Source organism: Oncorhynchus masou, chromosome 21 (assembly GCF_036934945.1).
Source record: "Oncorhynchus masou masou isolate Uvic2021 chromosome 21, UVic_Omas_1.1, whole genome shotgun sequence".
Lineage (NCBI taxonomy): Eukaryota > Metazoa > Chordata > Actinopteri > Salmoniformes > Salmonidae > Oncorhynchus > Oncorhynchus masou.
In genome coordinates this window covers 30,919,930-30,944,657 of record NC_088232.1, presented here as the reverse complement: position 1 = coordinate 30,944,657, position 24,728 = coordinate 30,919,930, and the positions used below count along the sequence as shown (strand labels likewise).

The 24,728-nt window shown below is 40.5% G+C and overlaps 2 protein-coding genes across 10 annotated transcripts in view; both read right to left on the bottom strand.

The window, feature by feature from the left end:
* Positions 1-767: 767 nt before the first annotated feature.
* Positions 768-9,916, bottom strand: LOC135508125 (zinc finger FYVE domain-containing protein 21-like). Of its 3 annotated transcripts, XM_064928109.1 has the most exons (9): positions 9,761-9,838; positions 8,590-8,650; positions 6,518-6,568; positions 6,146-6,314; positions 5,633-5,708; positions 5,365-5,456; positions 4,964-5,017; positions 3,857-3,987; positions 768-3,677 (listed from the first exon to the last, which is right to left on the bottom strand). In XM_064928109.1, the coding sequence occupies exons 2-9, from the start codon at positions 8,590-8,592 to the stop codon at positions 3,642-3,644; spliced, it is 612 nt and encodes a 203-aa protein (XP_064784181.1). In that variant the 5' UTR covers positions 8,593-8,650; positions 9,761-9,838; the 3' UTR covers positions 768-3,641. The 3 variants fall into 3 exon arrangements, with proteins under 3 accessions (XP_064784181.1, XP_064784179.1, XP_064784180.1); XM_064928107.1 differs by lacking the exon at positions 8,590-8,650 and having other exon boundaries at positions 9,761-9,916; XM_064928108.1 differs by lacking the exons at positions 4,964-5,017; positions 8,590-8,650 and having other exon boundaries at positions 9,761-9,916.
* Positions 9,917-15,025: 5,109 nt separating this feature from the next.
* LOC135508124 (kinesin light chain 1-like) overlaps positions 15,026-24,728 on the bottom strand; it is a 39,178-nt gene continuing 29,475 nt past the window's right edge. The window contains exons 11-16 of one of the 7 annotated variants that reach the window (XM_064928098.1): positions 24,251-24,318; positions 24,051-24,159; positions 23,675-23,812; positions 19,513-19,643; positions 17,841-17,907; positions 15,026-16,957 (exon numbers count right to left, since the gene is read on the bottom strand). In XM_064928098.1, coding sequence (XP_064784170.1) covers positions 16,892-16,957; positions 17,841-17,907; positions 19,513-19,643; positions 23,675-23,812; positions 24,051-24,159; positions 24,251-24,318 — 579 coding nt within the window. In that variant the 3' untranslated portion in view covers positions 15,026-16,891. Of the gene's footprint in view, positions 16,958-17,840; positions 17,908-18,368; positions 19,362-19,508; positions 19,644-20,340; positions 21,144-23,647; positions 23,813-24,050; positions 24,160-24,250; positions 24,319-24,728 lie in introns of those variants that run through there. The other 6 variants (XM_064928097.1, XM_064928099.1, XM_064928100.1 and 3 more) reach the window with 6 other exon arrangements.

Here is a 24,728-nt window from a genome sequence, read left to right as displayed (position 1 = left end):
TTAGTGATTAATTTGTTTCTCTATTTCTGCGACTCCTCTCTTTGGCTGGAAAATAGCTGTGTGTTTGTGACTAGGCTCTGACCTAACAATCATATGGTGTGCTTTCGCTGTAAAGCCTTTTTGAAATCAGACACAATGGGTAGATTAAGAAGTTTATTTTTAATTTGGTGTATTGCACTTCTGAATGTATGAAAGTTACATATTTCTAAAAAAAAAAATGAATTTCGCGCTCTGCCTTTTCAGCGGAATGTTGACGAAGTGTGCCGCTAGCGGAACGCCTAGCCATATGAATTAAGGTTAAAGAAAGTGTGCTTTAATAATTTACTAGATTTTGCTAACCACTACATTGGACAAATATCAAGACGTCAATATTCTTGTAACGCTTTTTCTATTAAAAAAAATCTATAGCTAAATTTGAGCAAATGATTAATCACAGCAAAACCTGCAATTAAAAAAATTAAAATAAAAGTTAAATGGACAGCCCAAATCTAAATACATGGCTCTGGTGACATGTTGCTTTTCAATGTCATAATAATATAATTCTAAACAGGAGAGATTTGTCCAAAAGGTGGTTTACATGTCTAATGTATTGCTCTGACCTTGTAATGTAGGACTATCAGGGCTAGATGACTACACTTGCTGTCCCATCTTACCCGTGGGCCAATCAAATTGGTGTTTCAAAATTAATTACTGACCTTTCATTTAATAATGCACTTTTCATTGTCATGGGTTCTGTGATTTGTAAATACAAATGTTATGAGATGATACCATTACAAACACTTTCATTTATTGAGTTAACAATAAGAGAACATTGACACACAATTAGAAACGGTAATAGAATTACTATTAGGTCAGTGATTGTAAAAAGGGAGACCATAAAGTGCAGTGGTACTTCATAACTTCTGAATGTATCAATTTGACAATGCCATTTAGTGCAAAACTTCCAATTTCAACTTGAATGAACACAATGTAGAGAACAGAAAGAATTGAGTCTAGCCAGCTCTAATACTGCTGTATCATGCAGCAACAGATTCCATGTCCAGCATCAGGGCATTCAAATAGGCCTGTAGATCACTTCAGAACCATAGGGCAAGGATGTATAAAAGATTACACGATTTCAAATAAATGCATCTTAGAGAACATGCTTATGAACTAAGCAAAGACTACAAAAGGTCCTTAAAGTGAATTACCATATTAATGCCATTTCTTGACACACAATGCCTCAAACACATCCAGCAAACACCATTTCAACATGCCTCTTACCAAATTAATACAATTGATTAGAGTGTAGCCTTCTTATGTGAGCAGTACTCATGTCAAATTTTTGTCATTTTATCCAAAATGGTAAAACCATAGAATACCACTAACTTTCTAAATTTGGTCAAAAATGAAAACCTCTTAAGTATTTTGTTTGGTATGTGAAGCATAATAAGTTGGATATAAGCAAACAAAACTGAAGAGTAAAAGTGTTGCTTCACACTTTAGTTTACCCTTATATTAAAGGGCTAGTTTGTTGAGGTTGTGCAATTCATTTATAAGCAAAGCCAGCCAACATGAGAACAAAATGTTTAAGCCATCTTGTAAGAAAAAAAGGTGAAAAAAAAGTATACAAGTGCTACAAAAACTATAAATACTTTAGCAGTAAAAAGTACATACACAGCATGTGTTAAAATAGGAATATTTAACAAAATAGTTTATACAAAAATCCAATGCATGGGATTAAATTTAAAGCATTTCATAAACTGTGTATACATACATATACACTACTGGTCAAAAGTTTTAGAACACCTACTCATTCAAGAGTTTCTTTATTTTGACTTTTCTACATTGTAGAATAATAGTGAAGACATCAACTATGAAATAACACATGGAATAATGCAATAACCCAAAAAGTGTTAAATAAATCAAAACATTTTATATTTGAAATATAGCAACCCTTTGCCTTGATGACAGCTTTGCAAACTCTTGGCATTCTCTCAACCAGCTTAATGAGGTAGTCACCTGGAATGCATTTCAATTAACAAGTGTGCCTTGTTAAGTTAATTTGTGGAATTTCTTTCCTTGTTAATGCATTTGAGCCAATCAGTTGTTTTGACAAGGTGGTGGGGTATACAGAAGATAGTCCTATTTGGTAAAAGACCAAGTCCATATTATGGCAAGAACAGCTCAAATAAGCTTAGAGAAACTACAGTCCATCATTACTTTAAGACGTGTCAGTCAATCCGGAAAAATTCAAAAAGTTTCTTCAAGTGCAGTCGCAAAAACCATCAAGCGCTATGATGAAACTGGCTCGCATGAGGACCGCCACAGGAATGGAAGACCCAAAGTTACCTCTGCTGCAGAGGTAGAGTTAGAGTTACCAGCTTCAGAAATGGCAGCCCAAATAAATGCTTCAGAGTTCAAGTAACAGACATCTCAACATCAACTCTTCAGAGGAGACTGTGTGAAACAGGCCTTCATGGTTAAATTGCTGCCAAGATACCCATACCAATAAGATGAAAAGACTTGCTTGAGCCAAGAAACGAGAAATGGACATTAGACCAGTGGAAATTTGTCCTTTGGTCTGGAGTTCAAAATTGGAGATCTTTGGTTCAAACCGCCATGTCTTTGAGATGCGGAGATAATCCGTTTACCCACACCGCATGTGTATTTCCCACCGTAAAGCATGGAGGAAGATGTGTTATGGTGTGGGTGTGCTTTGCTGGTGACACTGTCTGATTTATTTAGAGTTCAAGGTATACTTAACCAGCATGGCTACCACAGCATGCTGCAGCGATACGCCATCCCATCTGGTTTGGGCTTAGTGGGGTTATCATTTGTTTTTCAACAGGACAATGACCTAACACACCTCCAGGCTGTGTAAGGGATATTTTATCAAGAAGGAGAGTGATGGAGTGCTGCATCAGATGACCTGGCCTCCACAATTCCCCGATCTCAACCAAATCAGCATATGTAGGAACTCCTTCAAGACTGTTGGAAAAGCATTCCAAGTGAAGCTGGATAAGAGAATGCCAAGAGTGTGCAAAGCCGTCAAGGCAAAGGGTGGCTATTTGAAGAATCTCATAAAATACATTTTGATTTGTTTAACACTTTTTTGGTTACTACATGATTCCATAGGTGTTACTTCATAGTTTGTCTTCACTATTATTCTACAATGTAGAAAACAGTAAAATAAAGAAAAACACTTGAATGAGTAGGTGTTCTAAAACTTTTGACCGGTAGTGTATATTTCACTAGAATCAGTGATTAATCTGTCAGCACTGAAAGCAGAGCATAGACAGAATATATAAAGAAACTTCACTTGAACTATGTGTCACAGACCCTACATAATGCTTTTAAGGTAATTTGTCACATTAATGGTGGTGAAGGGAAAGGGTTATGGCAAGTGTCTTATGTCTATTATAGCATTACATAGATGGCAGTATTAGCATGGGTTATTGGCCAAATAGTTCAAGTGAAGTGTGGCTAAAATCCGCTGTCTGCATTTAGAGAATGAGAGACTTAAGGGTAGGAAAGAAAACACTTGGTCTGTGCCATCTCACTCTCTAGTCATCTTAGCAATGAAAGGGAAAAGGGTGATACCTAGTCAGTTGTACAACTGATTACATTCAACTGAAATGTGTCTTCCGCATTTAACCCAGTCACTGGTCCCGAGCTTCATACAGCAGTTTGGCACCCTGTTAGGGAACAGATGTAGTACAGGCAGAGCTATACAAAATAACTATTTCAGCCATATACACACACAGTACGCAATGTCGGGTCTGAAGCTTGGATATCACACCATACAGTCCAGTAACATTTTAAGTCATATATAACATTCCTATTAAAAAACAAGCCAGACTTTATGGTGGTGTACCTTGTGCATGGCAGCAAGCCATGAGGAGGCGGTTTTCTTGTCCTCTGCTGCCTCCATGCGTAGCTGCTTGGGGTCCTGAGAGCCCATTGGTTTGTAGTGGAGCAACATGCCACTGGCCCTGCAGTTTCCACCTGGATACAAAACACAAAGTTAGGCAAGGTTCAGTAACACACTCACTATACTTGTATAGACTCAAGGCTTTAGCAAAGATTGAAACCAAAACAGCTACCGGATGTTCAAACTAATGAACTTTGCGAGAAATGTACATAATAACAAACAAAATGATAAAGAAACCTAGCAATAGACTTAACAAAATGAGAACTTACAGCAAGTGTACAAAACATTAGATACACCTGCTATTTCCATGACAGACTGATCAGTGGAAAGCTATGATCCCTTATTGGTGTCGCTTGTTAAAATCTACATTCCAATCAGTGTATGAAGGGGAGGAAACAGCTTAAAAAGTCGTGCTATATTAACCTTCGAGACATGGATTGTGTATGTGTGCCATTTAGAGTGTGAATGGGCAAGAAAATATTTAAGTGCCTTTGAACGGGGTATGGTATTAGGTGCCAGGCACACTGGTTTGAGTCTCAAGAACTGCAACGCTGCTGGGTTTTTCACACTAAACTGTTTCCCGTGTGTATCAAGACTGGTCCACCCAAAGGACATCCAGCCAACTTGACACAAATGTGGGAGGCATTGGAATGCTTTCAACACCTTGTAGAGTCCATCCTCTGATGAATTGAGACTGATGAGGACAAAAGTCAATGCAACTCAATATTAGAAAGGTGATCCTAATGTTTTGTACACTCAATGTACATTTGCCATGGTGTGCCCTAATGAACATGATCCTGGTCACAGGCAGAGGGGCAATGAGATTCACTCTGTGTATAATCACACACATAATATCCCCCCATGGAAGCATGCATACCACAAGGATTTTAAGGATGTTGCCTTTGTTCTACCACTGATATCAAATGCATGTACAATGATGGCAAAGGCATCCTTATCAATAGCAGGGCCACAAACTCTACAGGCAGATGAAGATAAGATGGGGACGAATAAGGGAGAGTGGGGGGGGCAAGGGAATATAACAGTGCTAACCTTCAGAGATATACTGACTGTCCAGCAGACTGGTGTAAGTGTGAATGTCATTCTCTAAGGCCAAAAGCAGAAGGGCCAGGCCGCCCAGTGGCAGGGTGAGAGGGAGAGAGTGTTAATAATATAGCAGAGAGGAAACAGTCATGTACCAACACCAACTTACTGTTGAATCAGTTATGGGGTTTCAAATCAATACAATGACGAGACAAAGTAATCAGAATTTTACTGTGGATTTATGATTACACTTCTGGTCATAAATAGGAGAGAGCTAGTTCCTCCACCCACAGGAAGCCATAATGTCTCTTGATCAATAAGCTGCACTGTATCACTGCTGTACTCTCATACTGAGGGAGATAAAGCCAGGCTGTGTTAACAACCAGAGGACATCTGATCCAGAGTCTTACCTTCGGGGGTGGACTCCTCTGTCAACACCTGCATACTGGAGATCCGAGACAGCTCCACCTCAAAATGGCTCTCCCCATCTAAGAAGAGGTACCTGAGGAGAGGGAGAAATAAAAGAGCAAGAGAGGAGTTGAGACAAAGGGATGTACTGAAAGTCTTTCAGGTGAAAAATATGTATTTTTCTAGTCGTTCTATCAAAGTATGTACTTTCAGCATAAACCTAAATACTTTTCCTGTGTGCCTGTGTGAAATATAAAACACTCACGATACCTGTGGTTGTTGGAGAGACGACACATCATGGTCTCAGACTTCTCGGAGGTGCCCAAAGTGACAATAAATGTCCCACCTGAGTTTGACAAAGTAGTAATGTTACCAATGAGTCAAATCAAAAAAAGCATGCCAATCAAAAATCACTAAGAATCCATCAAACTGTAGATACCTCCCAGTCCACTGGTGTTATACTAAGAATACAGCATTGATTGACCATGCTAACAGGACCCCATTAGTCCAACATGCTACAAGGCTTTGTCTCCAGTTCCCCCTCCCCACAGTATGTCACTGCAACCACTGCAACCAGCCCTTGCCCTGGATCTCGTCATGCCGCTAATAGATTTTTCATTACGGGCCTGGCTGGGTGATGCAGTGTAGAGGAGTCTATTTAGAACCACACTGGCTAGCCCGGCTCACTAACCGCCCTATACACACACAGCTGTTAATTAATATAGACAGGTCTGTGTGTTTGGGTGTCCTCCTGACACGATTGATTCTTTCCTTTAAACTCACCTCCCATAAGCACTTTAAGCTGTTTGTCATAGAACTCCATTTCCTTCTGGGAGACCCGGCTGCACTCTCCACACTGCCGGACCGGGTCAACGAAGCACATCCGGGGAAGAGTCACCTTCTTACTGCAGCACTTATCACAGAAACACCGGCCACACCGCCGGCAGTGGTGCTGAACAACAGAACAGGGGAAGGAATGCAGAGGGAGTGATGAGGGTAAAGAAGGAATGCACAGTCCCATACATTTCAGAGATCTTAACTGTGCAAAAGCATTTAAGGGCTACAAAAACATTTTGGGTCCATAGTCAGGTAAAGCCTAGGCCTATAACTTGTAATTTATCTGATATTATGGGATCATAGTAAAGCAAGTCAAACCTTTCTTGTAAGGAAGTCAAATTTTTTGGTGCACTGCATACAGCTTGGGCACTGTAAGAGGAACAGGACATTAGCCAACAGTTAGTTGGTTCACTCAAGTTCAAACATGGACGCAACAACCTCACAGTTTAAATGGATTACCAAAAGACCTCTCCCTTCCAATAACACAATCATCACAGTAGCATAAACCCAGACTAAGGTAACACTGACTGTTTTAAAGTAACTGTCCAATGAAAATATCACTTTAAAAAAAAGTTAACAGAATATTAACTCATACCCAAATAATGTTGTTGACTCATCATTTACTCATATGTGGCCAAAGCAGAAATTGGAGGAAACCCCCCCCCCCCCATCTCAGACAGATGTTTAAAAAAAATGCTTGCCATTTCCTCAGGAAGAGCTGGCCAATCATCAGTCTACTTACATGAATTTTCTCATGACATGTGTATGCCCACACTATTCCAACTCAGAAAAGCTGCTTTTTAACATTAGGGCTGGGAATTGCTAGGGACCTCCCGATAAGTTATCACGATATTTAGGTGCTGATACGATATGGATTGCGATTCGATATAGGATGCACGATACGTCGGTGAGCATATCGGACGATATTAGCTAAAAATGCCAACATCGGCACGATGTCTAGTTTAACGCCAATGTGCAAAACCGATGTCAACACGGACGTGCATACCTACAGTGCCTTATGTTTGAAGCCTGAAATGTGGCAAAAGTTTGCAAAGTTCAAGGGGGCCGAATACTTTCGCAAGGCACTGTATATAAAGCAAGTAGATGATGTAATGATGCCATGAAAAATAGAGCAACAGAACAAAAGTAGAAAAATACTAAGCGCAACACTTCCAACAACTAAACAAGTTAAAGTCGAGCAGTCATATATAAAAGAGTAAGAACATTTCAGCGAGACAACTCAAAGGCGAAATCCATTAACGCCAAGATAATGGAATTCATTGCCCTTGACAATCAACCGATCTGTCGTGGATGATGTTGGCTTTCGCCGACTGGTTGAGCACCTCGAGCCCCGGTACACACTACCAAGTAGGCACTATTTTTCAGATATTGTCCTACCGGAGTTACACAGTATTATTATAATGCACATCTATGAGCTACTTGTTATGGGTGTCACTGGTATTAGCTTCTCGACTGACATTTGGACCAATGATGTCAGCCCCATGAGCATGCTGAGTCTGACAGCACAGTGGGTCGACGAGGATTTCGTACAGAGGAAAGTCGTATTGCATGTTTAAGAATGTGCTGTTTCTCATACTGCTGCTGAGAACATGTTTGAAACTTGGAAACATGAACACCCTCCTAGCGCCATTTGAATAACTGACTTGAGAAATAAGCTCAACTGCATCTGCAGCAGACGTGATACCCTCTGTCATGGCATTGAAAGGCCTGCTCAACAAAACTGCAGACAGACTGTGGGGTTAAAACTTACAAAAGTACTCGGGGCTGTGAACAAGCGATTCGATGCAGACAAGAAACAGGTTTTACGTGAAATGTTACATACACAGCTGGACAAGATGGAAACGGACCGAAGAAAAACGCACAGAAGAAGAGGCCGGACAGAGCTGAAGCTTCACTGCTTGACATGTATGATGAAATCCTGGTTGAGACTGAACAAATGAACAACGATAAACAGCACAGCAAGTAAGTGAAAGAAATAGGTCTTGATTATGATTTACTGGTAATGGGGACATGCGGAAATGCCAAGTCAGTTAAATTCTTATTTACAATGCTGGCCTACCCCGGCCAACGCTGGGCCAATTGTGCACCACCCTATGGGATTTCCAATCACAGCTGGATGTGATACAGCCTGGATTCAACCCAGGGACTGTAGTGACACCTCTTGCACTAAGAAGCAGTGCCTTAGACTGCTGTGTGTGTGTTAACTATTTAACTGTACTAGAATTCTTAAAAGGCTGCTGAAATTGTAAATATCGGTATCGTTTTTTTTGTCAAGGAAAATACCAGAATAGGCCAAAAATGTCATATTGGTGCATCCCTAATTCGATACTGATTTTATTGCAATTCAATGTTCCAAACATATTACTCACCATATTTCATGAGAAAACAAGTTGATGTCATGGAAATAAGTGCTGAAAACTAATTGTCTCCCTATTTAAAAAGATAGAGAACATGCTATTTAGAAAAAAATACTGGAGTTTTGGTCCAGGTACAGCTAACTAGCACAAAAATAATTGTTATTGACAATACATCAAATACTTTTGACTAAAACAATCCAGATTGAACTGTTTTGATTCCCACCCATTACTATTCAACATAGTTCATTACCATTATCTGGAAGGGGGAAAAAAATGAATTGTAGTTAATTAATCGATCATATTTCATAGAAATGTGGAAACACTCAATAGTTACTTTAATACCACCACATCTTAAAGCTGTGACCATTCAAACACACATAGGTGTAGAGGCAGAGAGGTGTGAAGCTGCTGGGATGGATTACTGTAGTCCATCACACAGCCATGTCCCAAGCCCATCCCCCACAGTCATTCACTCACACCCTCCATTGTTCCCTTTCTTTGACATTCTCTTGCAGTCCAGGGCAGCGTCACTGACAGTAAACAGTGCTTTCAAATGTAGACCCATGATCATGGACCACTGGCATGTGTACATCTCGCAGAGAAGGCGAGAAATAAGGTTTTAAGCTAACTTGCCGTCATATGAACAGCAATTACTTGCCGAGGCAGGTGGCAGCTTTTGTTCTTTATTTTGGCAGACCCTGTTGGTGTTGCAAAATACTGTTAGCTAACGTTAGCTCCTGTAACGTTAGTGATGGCTCCATGTTGCCTACTTTAGAACGTTAACTGTGGCTAGCTACCGATAGCTCTTGGCATTTACAGTTAGCAAACTGCAGAGCACTGTTAAAATGAAACCCCGCTATTTCTACAATTATCTTCTTAAAATTAGATTTTAACCTAACCCTAACCACACTGCTAACGTTATCCTTATACCTAAACAAATTTGTTTTCATTATTTTTTTTTACAATAGACAATTGTGACTGTGGTAACTAGCTAGTGACAACCCTACCAGATAGAACAATGAGTCTGGTCTACTAACTTGGGTTAGCTAGTTAAACAAATATTTGACCCTACTGTACTGACAGTGGCCAGCAGCAGCAAGTATGCAACGCCCAGTTCAGGGGCCAAGTCCGTTTGTCTGAGCGGCGTTGCCCTCTTGTTATTTCAGCCCTAATAGTCACTTACCTCTTTGTCCGGGACCCACTGAGGTTCATCTAACGAAAAAGGGCTGTTAAACGCTCCATTCTCCGGGACCATTCGAAGTCCACTTGGGCTTCGAACCAATTTCTTGCCATCAGGCACTGAAGACATTTTTCCACAACCAGCAATTAAAAAAATCCGCCCATACGCCAAAGACACGCCCATTTAATTGATTGACATAGCCGTTATCCAATATAAAGACGTGGAGTGAAATCACTGATGTCATGTGATGAACTGTGTTGTATTTTATATCAAAATGTGGGTTGGACTTCGCTGTCGGTGAGACGAGAACAACATGCTATCGTGTTTGTCTATAAAGCACTTCTGAATAAACTACCTTATTTATCATCACTCATCAATATTAGAATTAGAATTCCTAAAACCAGGTCTCAAGCATGGATTACACTTGAGGCCCATGCGATTTCCACAGAGTTGGGTAGGGCTGCCTTTTCCTGTTACGCTCCTTGCCTATGGAATAGCCTGCAGACTAAACTTAAATTTGAGACTCTTGTCCCCCTTGCCCATTTTAAATATTTATTGAAAGATATTTATTTTTGTATTGCTTGTAACTGTTTCGGGTAATGCAAGTTATTGTGCTGTTAGGGAATAACCTATGTGTAAATGTAATCTGTTGCTGTATTTTTTTTGTGTTATCTATGATCGTTTTGTTTGTCTTGTGTAGTTTCTTAATCATTGTACATAAACTGTATGTGTAAACATGTATACGCAGGGCCCAACTGTAAAAGAGACATTGGTCTCCGTCTGTGTTCCTTGTTGAAATAAAGGTACAAAAAAACTGGAGCAAACGCAAAGTGATGTTGTTTAGCTTTATGACGCCAACCATTGGCTGTGCCAGCCAAAAAAGTAATGTTTTTGCTCATGAAACAATTTCTTTGCAATAGAAAATCCTACATGCTCTTTTGATTATAAGACATACATTCAACCAATAAATAAAAAAGCAATTTACGGTTTCTATGCCTGTAGTTTTCCATGTGGGCCAATTAATGAATTCTGAAAAACTATGCAAGGATTGTTCCATGGGGTGTGGTTTTTGGGCATTCTAGAATTCGTTTCTTTTATTCCATTTGTTCTAGTGTTCTAACGATTCATATGTTATTGTTCTTAGCGCCATCCGTTGAAAACAGACATGTGAAAAGATTCTGGGGATAAGCATGGGCATGTGTGGCGAGTTGATATGTAAAACTTGGCTATTCAGATTTTTATTTGGCCATATATTCTGTTAAAAATTTTGGGAGCCATGCATTCTAAAGATGTTTATTCTATCAGTAAGATTCTTGGGAAGATTGTTATATATAATTATATATGCTTTCATGTTGTTGATTAATGGGATAAAGTTATCTTTATATATATGTTGTTGTTTGTTGTCGTCACTTACTAAGCATCCTAAATATTTCATACTTTTTGTGGTCCACTTAAGGGATTGCTGTAGATCATGATTTTCTTTCCCTTATTGCCATTATTTCAGTTTTTCCCACTCTAATTTTATTTACTGAGATTTTAGAGTATACTGAAAATATTTCTTAAAAGGTGCATTGAGTTTTCAATATTAGTCAGTTATATCAGAAGATCGTCGGCAAATAAATTTTGTTTATATTTATGTTTACCAACACTGATACCTGTTGTGTTTGGGTCCTGTCTGCAAGCAGTTCAAATGCCAGTGCAAACAAGGAGGGGAAGAGAGGACATCCCAGTCTTGTGCCCTTTTTTTAATCAGATAATTTATTATTTGTGTATATTTCTGCTTTAGGATATTACTATAATATTTGTATATGAAATGTATTATTTCAGCTGTAAAGTTAAAGGCGTCCAAAGTTTTGAATAGAAAAGGCCATTCAAGACAGTCTAAAGCCTATTCGGCATCAACAGCCATTATTGATAAGTCTACATCTTGTTTTTAAGCATATTTTATTATACTGAAACATGTTCTTGTATTTGTTTGTAAGTGCCTATTTTTAATAGATCCTGTTTGATTAATATATATCAAGTCTGGTAAGACTTTTGCTATTCTGTTGCTTATGAGGTTTGTTATTTCACTGTCAATTTAGGAAAGTTATTGGTCTGTAATCTGTAGGGGACTCCAGATTTTCATGGTTTTAATATAACTGGTTGATACATGGAACTCAGAAGCACTGAATTGAGTGACGTGTGTTGTCATTTGAGTATACGGCCTCTACTTTGTCCCAGGCTGTCAAATAAAATTCTATGGGAACGCTGTCCTTACCTGGTGCTTTTCCCCCGGTTAATGTTTTAACAGTCTCTAATATTTATTTTCGGGTGATTTCTATTTTAGTGATCATTTTTTGTCTGCTGATAGTTCCTTCAGGGTTAATGAGCCTAAGAAGGCAGTAGGATCAGTCCAACTGTTGTTTAATTCTGATTTATATTAATTTTCATAAGGCTTTTAAGAATTGTATTAATAGTGTTGTTGTTTCTAATTAAAGCATTTGTATCCTTATATTTTCAATTTATAACAAGTTTATCGTGTATTCATTTTGTAAGGGCTGCTAGGTGTTTACCAGGTTTATTTGACATTAAATAGTATGCTTTATTATTTGAGTTTAACCTGTAGCTGTTGGCTATCTTCAAAAGTAAACTATCATATTCCTGCTTAAGTTCTGACATTGTATTTTCTTCTAAATAATTTGTTTTTCTTTAATTACAATTTCTAACTCGGATGAAATTATCATTCCCCTAATGTATGCCTTAAAAGCATCCCAAATTATGTCTGTCCTCTATGTCTACATTTGTAATGGTAAAGGTATTTTATTTTTTCGTTCACTTATTTGATGAATGTTTGGTCTTGAAGATGCACTCTGTTCATTCTCCATATCCTGTCAGTTAGTGTATTTTCTGTTGCTGTAACTAAGCATGATACCAGAGAATGATCCAATATTACTATGTCCTGGATTTTTTAACTCAGTATATTGTTGAGTGCATTTTTTGAAATAAAAATGTAGTCACTTACTGAATCAATTTTCTTATAAAAATATATATAAACAAAGGAGTAGTCTTTTGTTGGGAATAGTAATCTCCAGGTGTCTTGTAAATTATTTGTAGAGATCACATTTTTCAGCCTCTTTGGAGGCTCCTTAAATTTGCCTTTTTTATTGCTGTCAGTTGCCGAATGTGTGATTTAGGTCTCCTGCTAAAATAATAGTTCCTTTCTGGGTTTCATATACTGTAGCTTGAAATCTATCTAAAAAAAGTAGAGCTAAAAAAGTGTAACTCTTGCAGGAAGACCACAACTGCTTACAATCTCTTTAAATGTTCAAGAATCTTATGCTTTTTTTTGCCATCATGGAGCCCGTGCAGATTCCATGTAATATGTTGGAGTTGTTGGCATTTACTTAAATAGAATCAAAGTTAACCTTGTCTGTTCCGTCCATTTTTGAAGAATCAGATAAACTGTTTTATCAGACCTGTCAAAAGAGCACGGTGGACATCTCATGGATATGGGAGTCATAGTATGAATACATAGTTATTGTATACATTACATATATAGAACGTGTGAATAAGTAGGCTGAGCAAACATTTACATAGGACACACAAAAAACATAAAGCAAGTTCTTTGTACTTTGAGGCACTGTGCCTTTTTAGGGCTTTTTAGGGCTCCTCTCCTAATGTACCAAAGGTCTGTGGGTTATGTCATTGTAGATACATTGTAAATAAACTCAGCAAAAAAAGAAAACGTCCTCTCACTGTCAATTGCGTTTATTTTCAGTAAACTTAATGTGTAAATATTTGTATGAACATAACTCTTTGATGACCATGGCAGAACACTGACATTCTTGTCTTGCGGGAAATCACGCACAGAACGATCAGTATGGCTGGTGGCATTGTCATGCTGGAGGGTCATGTCAAGATGAGCCTGCAGGAAGGGTACCACATGAGGGGGGAGGATGATGCTGTGACACACCACCCCAGATCATGACGGACCCTCCAAATCGATCCCGTTCCAGAGTACAGGCCTCGGTGTAACGCTCATTCATTCGACGATAAACGTGAATCCCACCATCACCCCTGGTGAGACAAAACTGTGACTCGTCAGTGAAGAGCACTTTTTGCCAGTCCTGTCTGGTCCAGTGACGGTGGGTTACTGCCCATAGGCGACATTGTTGCCGGTGATGTCTGGTGAGGACCTGCCTTACAATAGGCCTTCTAGCCTTAAGTCCAGGCTCTCTCAGCCTATTGCGGACAGTTTGTGCACTGATGAAGGGATTGTGCGTTCCTGGTGTAACTCGGGCAGATGTTCTTGCCATCCTGTACCTGACCCACAGGTGTGATGTTCGGATGTACCGATCCTGTGCAGGTGTTGTTACTTGTGGTCTGCCACTGCGAGGTAGATCAGCTGTCCGTCCTGTCTCCCTGTAGCGCTGTCTTAGGCGTCTCACAGTACGGACATTGCAATTTATTACCCTGGCCACATCTGCAGTCCTCATGCCCCCTTGCAGCATGCCCAAGGCACATTCACACAGATGAGCAGGGACCCTGGGCATCTTTCTTTTGGTGTTTTTCAGAGTCAGTAGAAAGGCCTCTTCAGTGTCCTAAGTTTTTCTAACTGTGACCTTAATTGCCTACCGTCTGTAAGCTGTTAGTGTCTTAATGACCGTTCCACAGGTGCATGTTCATTAATTGCTTATAGTTCATTGAACAAGCATGGAAACAATGTTTAAAGCCTTTACAATGAAAATCTGTGAAGTTATCTGGATTTTTACAAATTATCTTTGAACGACAGGGTTCTGAAAAAGGGACATTTCTTTTTTTGCTGAGTTTACATTGGAGACTGCCACTTAAATACTGTTGTCAGTGTGTAATACCTTGTTAATTAAATGTAAGTATAGTGGCTGGTGGGGCTCTACTTGGGGAGCTTGGGTCCACCGAAAGACTGAAGTGAGATGAGTGGAGGCACCACACATACTTCAGGGAAGTGTCTGATGTACTCCCAGCCACCTCATCCCAAACAATCCACCTGCATTCGAACATTGCATATTTTTTCTATTTGTTCAAGACTCATTCAAGATTTTAGATTCCGTAAAACATGATCACTTTTGAAGTGTTTGTATGATGATTACAGATAGGGTATTTCATAGTCGTTGGATTTAATGAAAATCCTGTAGGGGGCGCTGAGAGAACAATAATTATCCTGTGTTTCTCCTTTCTCCACTGCCATGCTCTGCTCCGTGACCATGCTCATTTATCAGACCAAAGAATGATAGAGAGACTAAGGAAAACAATTGTATAGTTTTATTCAAACAATTTATACCATATTTTTTCAGGACAAACACTTCACCACAGTTCAGGCTAAAGGGATCCAGCCAGCCAGTTAACTTGGACAGTCTGGTGCATTGACTGTGTCACAAATAATAGGGTGATGTCATCATTAACATTTCCCAGCAGTGTTTCACTAGTTCAGGGCGTGTTGTCCTTCTCCATGATTCTGTGCACCACCTCAAGTGACTCAGAAGCTGCGTTTACACTGCCAGCCTAATTCTAATATTTGTTTTATTTACTGGTCTTTTAACCAATCGGATCAGCCCTGAAAAAGATCTGATGTGATTGGCCAAACTACCAATTTGTGGAAAAAAGGTCAGAATTGGGCTGCCTGTGTAAACGCAGCCATTGTACCACTGCTCATAGGATTACTTGCAAATTACTCACTACTCCATGGTTCCCTCTGCTCATGACAACTTATCATAAAAATAGGTCCTGTTCCTTGGATAGTGTAACCGGTCCGGTCAATTTAACCCTAATTAGTAATGTTTCACCCCTCTTTAAGTCATCCTGGTGAGGGACTGGTGATGTTCCTGGGCCTATGATGTCTGAAGTCAAATGTAACAGTCACCTTCCTTACATAAGAGAACGCTATCACACATCCCCATCAACAGACCACATTAACAGTCCACCCAACAAGCAATCCAAACCCATGTCAGTAGGATCATGTCTGTGGACCTAAAAAAGGCACGCTTCGGAAACGAGCAAACGTTAACTTGAAAGTTTTGAGAACAAAGTAAAACAATGCAAATGTGGGAGTGACAGCAAGTCCTATAATGGATCAATAAAAACATTTGTTGAATTTTTTGGTTGGATATTTAATCTAATGAAGTCCAAGTACTTCAGCTTAATTTCACTCTTTATACATAGTCTTACTCTTGATTCAACATACAGAAACAGATTGGTACAAATTAGTAAACAATGTCTTTACTCCAGATTGTAACAATATTTTTATGCTGTTACTGGAAAATGCATTTGATTGTAACAGGTTCTTGTGTTAAATATCTAGTGCAGTCAGTGTATATCAAAACTAGCTTCGCTAGCCATCTTCTGTTCTGTGACAATCCTGAGAAATCCACCAGATATACTTAATGTGCCAACAGAACGATCCTGCCTCATAACTTCACATACATTTTGAGCAGTCTCTTGAAATTGCAGTAACATCATGAAACTAGAAGCAGAGCTATTCATTTCAAGACCTCTGATACAAAGAAATAAGATTCCCCAGATCAGCATAGGAAATAAAATAAACCATAATTTACACAACCCAAATGTAAAACATAAAACGTAATACAACAAGCACATCTAGCACTTCAATAAGAACACACAGGACATCAATTTGGATGAAAGGGGTTATGCAGCAGAGTTAAGTACCCTACTGGGACCTCCTGAACTGATCACATATTCCATTCAAGTGATAACCAAATTATTTAAGATACGATTTAGATCTGTGGAGGTAAGGTAGGACAAAGCAACCACACACACAGAAAATACAAAAATGAACATTCTCTCATTTGAGCACTTAACTATAAAATATAGGTGCATACTTACATCCACACACACGCATTTACACTTGACTTAGAGTTATACATTTGTCATTCATTATAACTAATCTCATGTTGTTCGACATATATTGATAGAAAAAAAGAGAAAACATTTCAATGAAAACACCTAAGCAAACCAGTGATGAGATCAAAGTGCAATGAGATTGTGAAACCTATGTACTGCAGCCAGCTGTATACCTACAACAGGGAGAGGGTTGTTTAGGAGACTGACCCCATGACCTCTGTCACCTCTCCACTGGAACATTCTGAGTTCCGACCTTCAATGCGCCAGGTCAGTGTGGCTGGAACTCAGGTCACGACTCTTTCTCAGATGATTATTTCGCTCCTAGAGTGGGCAGCAGAGAGGGCATAGGGTTCAGAATAGGTTGAAGAACTAAAGAGAAACAGTTCATGTACACATCACAGACAAAATATCCTTAACATATCCATGGAGAAAAGGTCTGTTTTGCTTGAATATGGAATACAGACATGAAGGGTTCATGATTGATTACTGTTGAAGTATTTGGGGGAATGAAGTATACAATATAAATGAGATGCCAATATGCTGAAATCTGGTGCACTACTGTATTCTGCAGTCACACCCTTATCGTATGGTAGGTTGGCAGAACCAATATCCCACCATGTAGAATGGTACCATGGTCCAGTGATGCATATTCTCAAATAAATCCAGTCAGATTTATCGTGGTGAACAATCGATTGCAGTCAGTTTATAAAAGGATTAACATTGGAGTCAATTCATGTAGAACGTTGCAAGTAGAATTTTGAATGGTTGTTGTTGATCATCTGGTTACAGACTACTATACCTGGTTCATCTTAAGTCTAATTTCCTCATTGCAGCCACATAAATCAACTGTCAAAAGGTATCATTTCCTACATCTGCCGTGCACATCATTCATTACTGTGAGTTGTGACTAAGGGGTTATAGATTAGTGTACACACAATGAGAAACATGTTAGTCATTACATTAGTGACCAGTTTCTGAGATGACTGCACAGGTGGACAGGGGCAAGGGACAGCTTGATCACAGATCACAACCAAGAGGACCATTGGGGAATTGTTGTTTCATAAAGTCTCAGAGAGTAGTGTGTAAGAAAGAGGGAGGAAGATAAACACGGGGGATGGTGAGGGAGAAGTGACCCAGAAAAAAAAAATGGGGAAAGATTGAGTGACTTGAAAGATGGAGCGAGAGAGACAGTTAGGCTCCTTACTTGGTAGAGGTCTCCGGTAGCCTTGTCCACCACGTTTAGAACACCCAGTGAGCTGGCTCGCTTCATGCTGCACCCAGAACAGTGGCATGCAAGGAGATGTCAGTGAGAGCCGGGTTGAGGGGTCAAGAGTGAGGAGAGGGACATGTGGCCCATGAAGATGGTATGTGGGTTAATAACAAAAATGAGACTCACTCACAGGTTAGTTTCCCCAGACAATGCCCCGACACAAATACATAAAGCCATCTCTATGAGCTAAAACATAACATATGGGTTAAAGGACACACTTAACAAAAGTTGAAGAGAGTGTGACAACAAATTGATTAAAGGGAGTAGTATTCGGTGCCAAATTCATTGAATTCTATTGATACAGCGCTCTACTGTCTCCTGGATTAGAAAGGTCATCATAATGGGGTTCAATCGTCATTGATAAAGAGTTAGGAACGTTAAAATGGTCTGAGGGATAGAAAGAGCAGAAGAGAGGAAAATGAGTCAGAAAACAGAATGTCAAAAAACAGATGAGGCATGCAGTAGCCATTCACTTGGAACAGTTTATTAGTCAGAAATAAAAACACAGCATAGATATGTACTAGAATATTAAAATAAAACAAAATTCCCATGCAGACAAAAATAAATTCACAAAAAAAACCCACTGATATTTGCACCTTGTTTTGAAAATGTAGTTTAAAAATTGTGAAAAAAGGAAAACAAATAAAATATGGCTTTCATATGCAGGCATTTCAAAGCAGGCAATTAGTAGTAGTTTGGTCATCTAGAGCTCTTAATCATTCTCTATTTAGTCCTGTCTCTAGGCCAGATTGTCCCTCACAGCTGATTGAGAGTACTCTGTGTACACATGGCCGCGGGAAGTTGTTTTGAGTATGTGAGTATTTTTCTCCGCTCATACAGGAGTAATAATGGCCTAGTTCACTATTTTTGTGGAAAAACAATTATTATTATTTTTTAAAGCAGATGTTACTTTTTATACAAATTATAAGGACATAAAATAGAGAAGCTCGCTGCTGACTGAGGCACTAGGAGTCGGAGTTCTCTGTAGTTTCAGAATCAGTCCGACTTGCTCTGCCTGTCAGATCAAAGCACTTTCCTCACTGGACATATCCACACAGGCAATGTAGTCTGGAATAGTACCCTGTTTCTACAGCGTGACATTGAGCCAGTAAAAGTCTGTACCAGTCACAGTATGTGGCATTCATAGTGTATGAAAGTGAAAATGCACAAGTAACAGGCTCTTGAATGTGTTAGTTAGTGCAACCCCCAGTGGTTCATTAGCTGTGCCAAACAGGACTCAGAGTTACACCAGAGTTAACCCACAGCAGAGTAGAGATCCCTCCAGAAGCAGAGTGGCTTAGTCTTTTCTGGGGCTCCCGAGTGGCGCAGCATCTCAGTGCTAGAGGAGTCACTACAGACCCTGGTTCGATTCCAGGCTGTATCACAACCGGCCGTGATTGGGAGTCCCATAGGGTGGAGCACAATTGGCCCAGCCTCATCTGGGTTAGGGTTTAGCTGGGGTAGGCCATCATTGTAAATAAGAATTTGTTCTTAACTGACTTGCCGAGTTAAATAAAGGTTAGATACAAAAACTATTTGTTGTATTTATTTAACCTTTATTTAACTAACTGTGCATGAAGGGATCAAAGGTGAGGAGAATAGTTACCCAGAGTTTTTGGGGTCCCACTCCCGTGAGCTGCCGCCCTTCAGCTTGCGGACCAGTTTCTCACTGCTGCGGCGAATAGAGGCACGGAGTTTACTGAAGGAGCCGCTCCGCTTCAGAGAGCCGGAACCGTCCTGATGAGAGAGGTCAGAGGGTTACTGTCACACTCACATCTTGCATACACACAAGTAGAGACAAACATGCATGCAGAGTTGCACACACCCCCACACTCAGTACAGATACGCACGCACACACACACACAATCAAAATACAGAGAATTGGCTCAGCAACTTCTTCTGTCTGTATATGTGATGGACTGTGCATGTGCTTGTTTTTGCATGTGCATCCGATTAGACTCTCTGTTGAGACAAAATATGTTGGCCTCATCCGTGTGCTATTCAGAAATGATGCTATAAAGAAATTAGAGAAGCCCTCCAAAAACATTGTATAAAGTTATGCTCACAATAGTTCTCTTGGGTCAACAGAGCAGAGCAATGTAAATTCCTTCTAAAGGTTTTCATGCTTTATTCATCTACAACAAGGTAGCAATATCCATCCTGCTATGTTTGATCAGATCTTGGAGTAACAGCTTTTCATGCTCTGTGGTTATTCACACAGCTCTAACCCCTAACCTCTGACCTGTCCACTAGGACACCACCATGGAGAAGAGAAGGAAAAGAAGGACGGGTCACTTTACCATGGTCCCGGAGTTGACCTCTACCATCAAGATTTAGACACACACACAACCACACACACACACACAAACCCTGTTTTACACACACACACACACAGAAAGAGAGAGAGCACACAAAGAGGCTACAGGCAAAGATGTGGGTGAGCAAAGACTTACGTTTTATTAGAAGTTAAGAGATACATACTATAAGAAGCACAGACAGGACAGAGTAGATTAGTAGGAGCCATGAAGAGAAGTGTCCAGATTCCACTCTGCAGAGTGAGGCATGTCCCACTCCTCTGTCCTATACCCCCCTCTACACTCCCCATCCCCTCCCACCATCTGGCTCTGTATACACAGGAGCTGCATTGTCTTCTGACACTCCCACCTGATCAGGACATGACAACACCGTTAAGTTTGACATCAATAGGACCATATGGAGCATAGGATCAAACACTACTAAAGAAACTCGACAGCAGCCTAGAGCCACCACGGTACTCTGAGGGAGCATACAGGATGATGATCATGCCACCAACTCATAGAATTCACAGTATGTTAGTTAAATCACTACGTGCAAAAGCAGACCGGTATGCATCATTACTTCTAGTAAATGCTGAAAACGCAACACCACACACACCCTACTGAGAGATAGAACAGATAGAGTGAGGAGACAGAGTATTTAAGTTCAGCAAAGAGCAAGATAAGGTAATGGCAGGAGGCAGGAGTGGCTTGGTTTGGTTCTGAGACATAGAGCCCAGCCCCCCTGGTCCCATTGACAGTGGATGGGAGGATAGAACTAGGGACAGCTTGGCCCAGTAGTGTCACCAGACAGACAGCCCAGAGGAGGAGAGAAGAGCCTGAAGAGAAGACAACTGCAAAGCTGGAGAGGTGGCAGGCGAGCTGGCGTCCGTCATGCAGAAGACAAGTACTTAGAACCACAACAAGGCATCTGGGATTATGCCTGCCGGTCAGACAGGGTGAAGAGAGGGAGGAAAAAAGAAAGAGAGAGGGACACAAATTAAAGGAATACCAAGAGAGGCAGAAGAGGGTATTGAAAAACAGAGATGAAGAAGAGGTAGAGTAAAGTGAGGAAATGAGGAAGAGAAGGAAAGCAGAGCAAGTCAGACAGACAGCAGCGGTCAGCCAGTGTTTCCCCTACAGAGACAGTATTTCTCCAGGTAGGGCTGTGGCGGTGCTTTACAACTGCAGAAGGCATCAGCACTCAAAATTAGCAACAGCTAAAGAGATTTATAGGGCAAAGGAAACTATAAGCAATCACACAAATCCAGGGACCAAGGGTAAAGTAAAAACAGTAGCCTAAAAATTAATTGAGGAGTGAATTAAATCAGTCCTTATAGCACTTGAATCCTTTATCAAGTGCATCCAACTGATGCAAAGGCAGCATGGATTTGGAATTGCTCATATGACCTCAGAGCCTAAATGGTCAGTTAAAGTATCTCTCAATACACTGAGGTCCTAGCCAGTATGAGCTAACCAGTGTCCTGTCCTGGTCATGATGGTAAATTCAGTAGTTGTGTAATTTGGAAAGTGAATGAATAGAACTATAGTTAATGAATATAACAGGCTCATTTCAGCCGATCTAAAAAACTGTGAAGTTAATCAACAAAACAACCAACAATGTGACTATAACCCCAAAATAAACTAAAACGACTGCCTGTGTGTTCTAACCCAGCTAGGTTTATATAATAAGTCAATTCCCTGTACAAAGCCATCAGCCATTTTCCACTGCCAAGTTCAGAGGACCTGTGGCTCATCCATGGGCATATCAAATCAAAGCTCCGGAAAACCCCAAAAAGACGACAAACAAAAGGAAAATAGGACTAAAGTGGGTGACAGAACCCACCCAAACAAAGCAGAAGTGAAGGGGGTATTCTTGGAGAGATACTGTGTCTGGGGAACACTTAAATCATACTTACACACACAGTAGTACAGGTTTTACTCAGAGAGGAAACAAAAGGTTAGCCCACCACAGCACTGCATGCACAGACAAAGGGATGCAGACAGTAAATACACACTCAGAATCAGCTAGAATAATGGGACAGATTGTACAGGTTGAATGCTGTCCCACCACTCTTGACTGGTAATAACCTGCCACTGGATGCAGAGAAAAAGACAGCAGGGGTACTGTATCACAATCATCATACATGTTTAAGTCTGTCCATCCATCCTTACCAGTATGTACTATGTGTGTCTGACAGAGGTTTCAGCACTACACGCCACACACACACACACACACACACACACACACACACACACACACACACACACACACACACACACACACACACACACACACACACAAAATGGGCAGGAGAGGCACAGACAGTACATTAAACACAAACACACATGATGAAAGTGTCAGAGGGACTTTGAAGATGTACAGTACAGAGCCCACATGCATCAGTAGTGATGAGAACATGAATGAGTCACCATGGCGACAGAGGTGTTGTTTAACACACAGGTTAGTATCTGACTGAGACAGTCCGATAGGTGAGCAGTACAGTAGAGAACACAGGTTACGAATGTGCCTGAGCCCAGTCTCCCCGGAGCCTTGAGCTGAGGGCAGACCAGGCAGGCAGGGGATTCCAAGGAGGAGATGCTGATTGGTTGTCTTGGACACTACGGCTACTGTTGCTATGGGAGCAGGGCAGTTCTGAATAGCAGACTACAGCAGAGAGTGTGGTGTGATTTGCAAACATATGCTGTGACCAAGAGGACTTTACTGCAGTAATCGGATAGAGCCAGTGGGAATAGCATACAGTTGTCAGACTAATGCATGGAAAGGACGAGTTTGTTGTGTGCAATATACTGTTTGCTGAAAACAAAATAGAACCATACAAAACATATGGCTTCTATACTAGACACAGTAACTTGCTGGCACAAAGGTCTGATAAGTAATTTTATGTAAGCAGCTGGAGTGTTCACTCAGTTGAGGACTATAAGCATGAGTGTAGACTAGAAGCATTAGTGTAGAACAGAGGAGGTGATTATAACTACAAACTGGCCAGACAGTCAATCAGCATTATAACCTTAGCTATCACACAAATAATATGGAGTCATATAGAATCTAGGACATTTACCACCAAGGTTACCACTGGCAACACAGTCCTCATCAAATAATTGACAAGTTGTAGAGGATATGCACTTTAAGAGTAGGTAAGAAATAACTTTAAATGTTCAGTAATATCCTCCTTGACAGAAGCCACTGTTCACTGCTCATTAGTAGATTAAATAAATCATCAATTGTAATGTATAATCTTAACATTGATCATTTCTAGAGACGTTTTCAAAGCAAATTGAGAAATCAGATGAGATTTTAATCACAAAGCCAATCATATCAAATATTTTCCATCCCAATTGGGCTTTTCTCTAGGAGGATCTAAGGGGTGTGTCTGTACCCCTTCCTACTCCCTGTGTGTGGCTTGGGCTGTGTACTGTACTTACCCCGTTCCACTCCACGCTCATACTCACTTCCTCGCCCCCGTCCGGGCCACTCTCATACTTGACCGTGGCGTCGGAGGTCAGGCTCTCACGGCTCCACTGCTTCTCCCGTGCCTCTGGCTCACTCAGAACATCCGCCACACGCTGTTTGTGCACCGTGTCCAGACCCTGGCCATGTGGACAGGAAACACACACACACTCTCAGTGATCAACATCGCATCATGTGTTGGATTTTGTTATGGATTGGTTTACAACAGATGAAAACCAAGACGTGCTAGTATTTCAGTTTAGACAGCTGGACCAACGATACTCCTCCAGTCTGTTCACATACCCGGTTTCACATGACCCTGGGCTGGCAAATCTATTATTCAGGCAGGTAAGTGGCAGAAGAGGACAGTGGTCACACCTGTTTTCTGGAACGCATAGCGGCCTCTTCTAGGGTCTCTGCCGCCTCAAATTTACCCTGCCGCTTGTAGAGGGCGCCCAGGTTCTTCAGTGTGGTGGTCACTGTGGGGCTGGGGCAGACATTATAAACACATCATGAACTAATGTCATCACATACAGGACCATAGGCATACCACTATAGTTTCCATACTTAATACTGACCTGTCTACTTTACAGGCTTTGTACCAGCCTCCATACTCTCCGAACGGGGAGCCGTCCTGCTGCTTTCCCTAGAGATGAACCACCACATCCATCAGTTGTTAGGATTTAAGGACTTGAAACGCTAATGACAGAAATCTACCACCATAGTAAAATGGTTGGTCATTAATTAACAGCCTAAATATTTCAGCTAATTCTTGACAAATGACACAGAACCATGAAAGGAGATTTGGATTACATCAGATATGAAAATATGAAATTAGCTGATTTGAGAGATCGTTAATGCGGCACCAAAATACATGAGTGTTTAGAGTGTTTAGTGGTGGTAAATTGAGAGATTACGGTCGGTCACGATTTCTTCTTCAGCCGTCTAAATCGATAAACCTTTCACACCGTGACGGAAACACTTTCCCCTGTCAGTTGTGAAAGTTAATCCACAGCATCAGCAGTGACTAATACCATGGTCCTTAGTGAAAGTGGA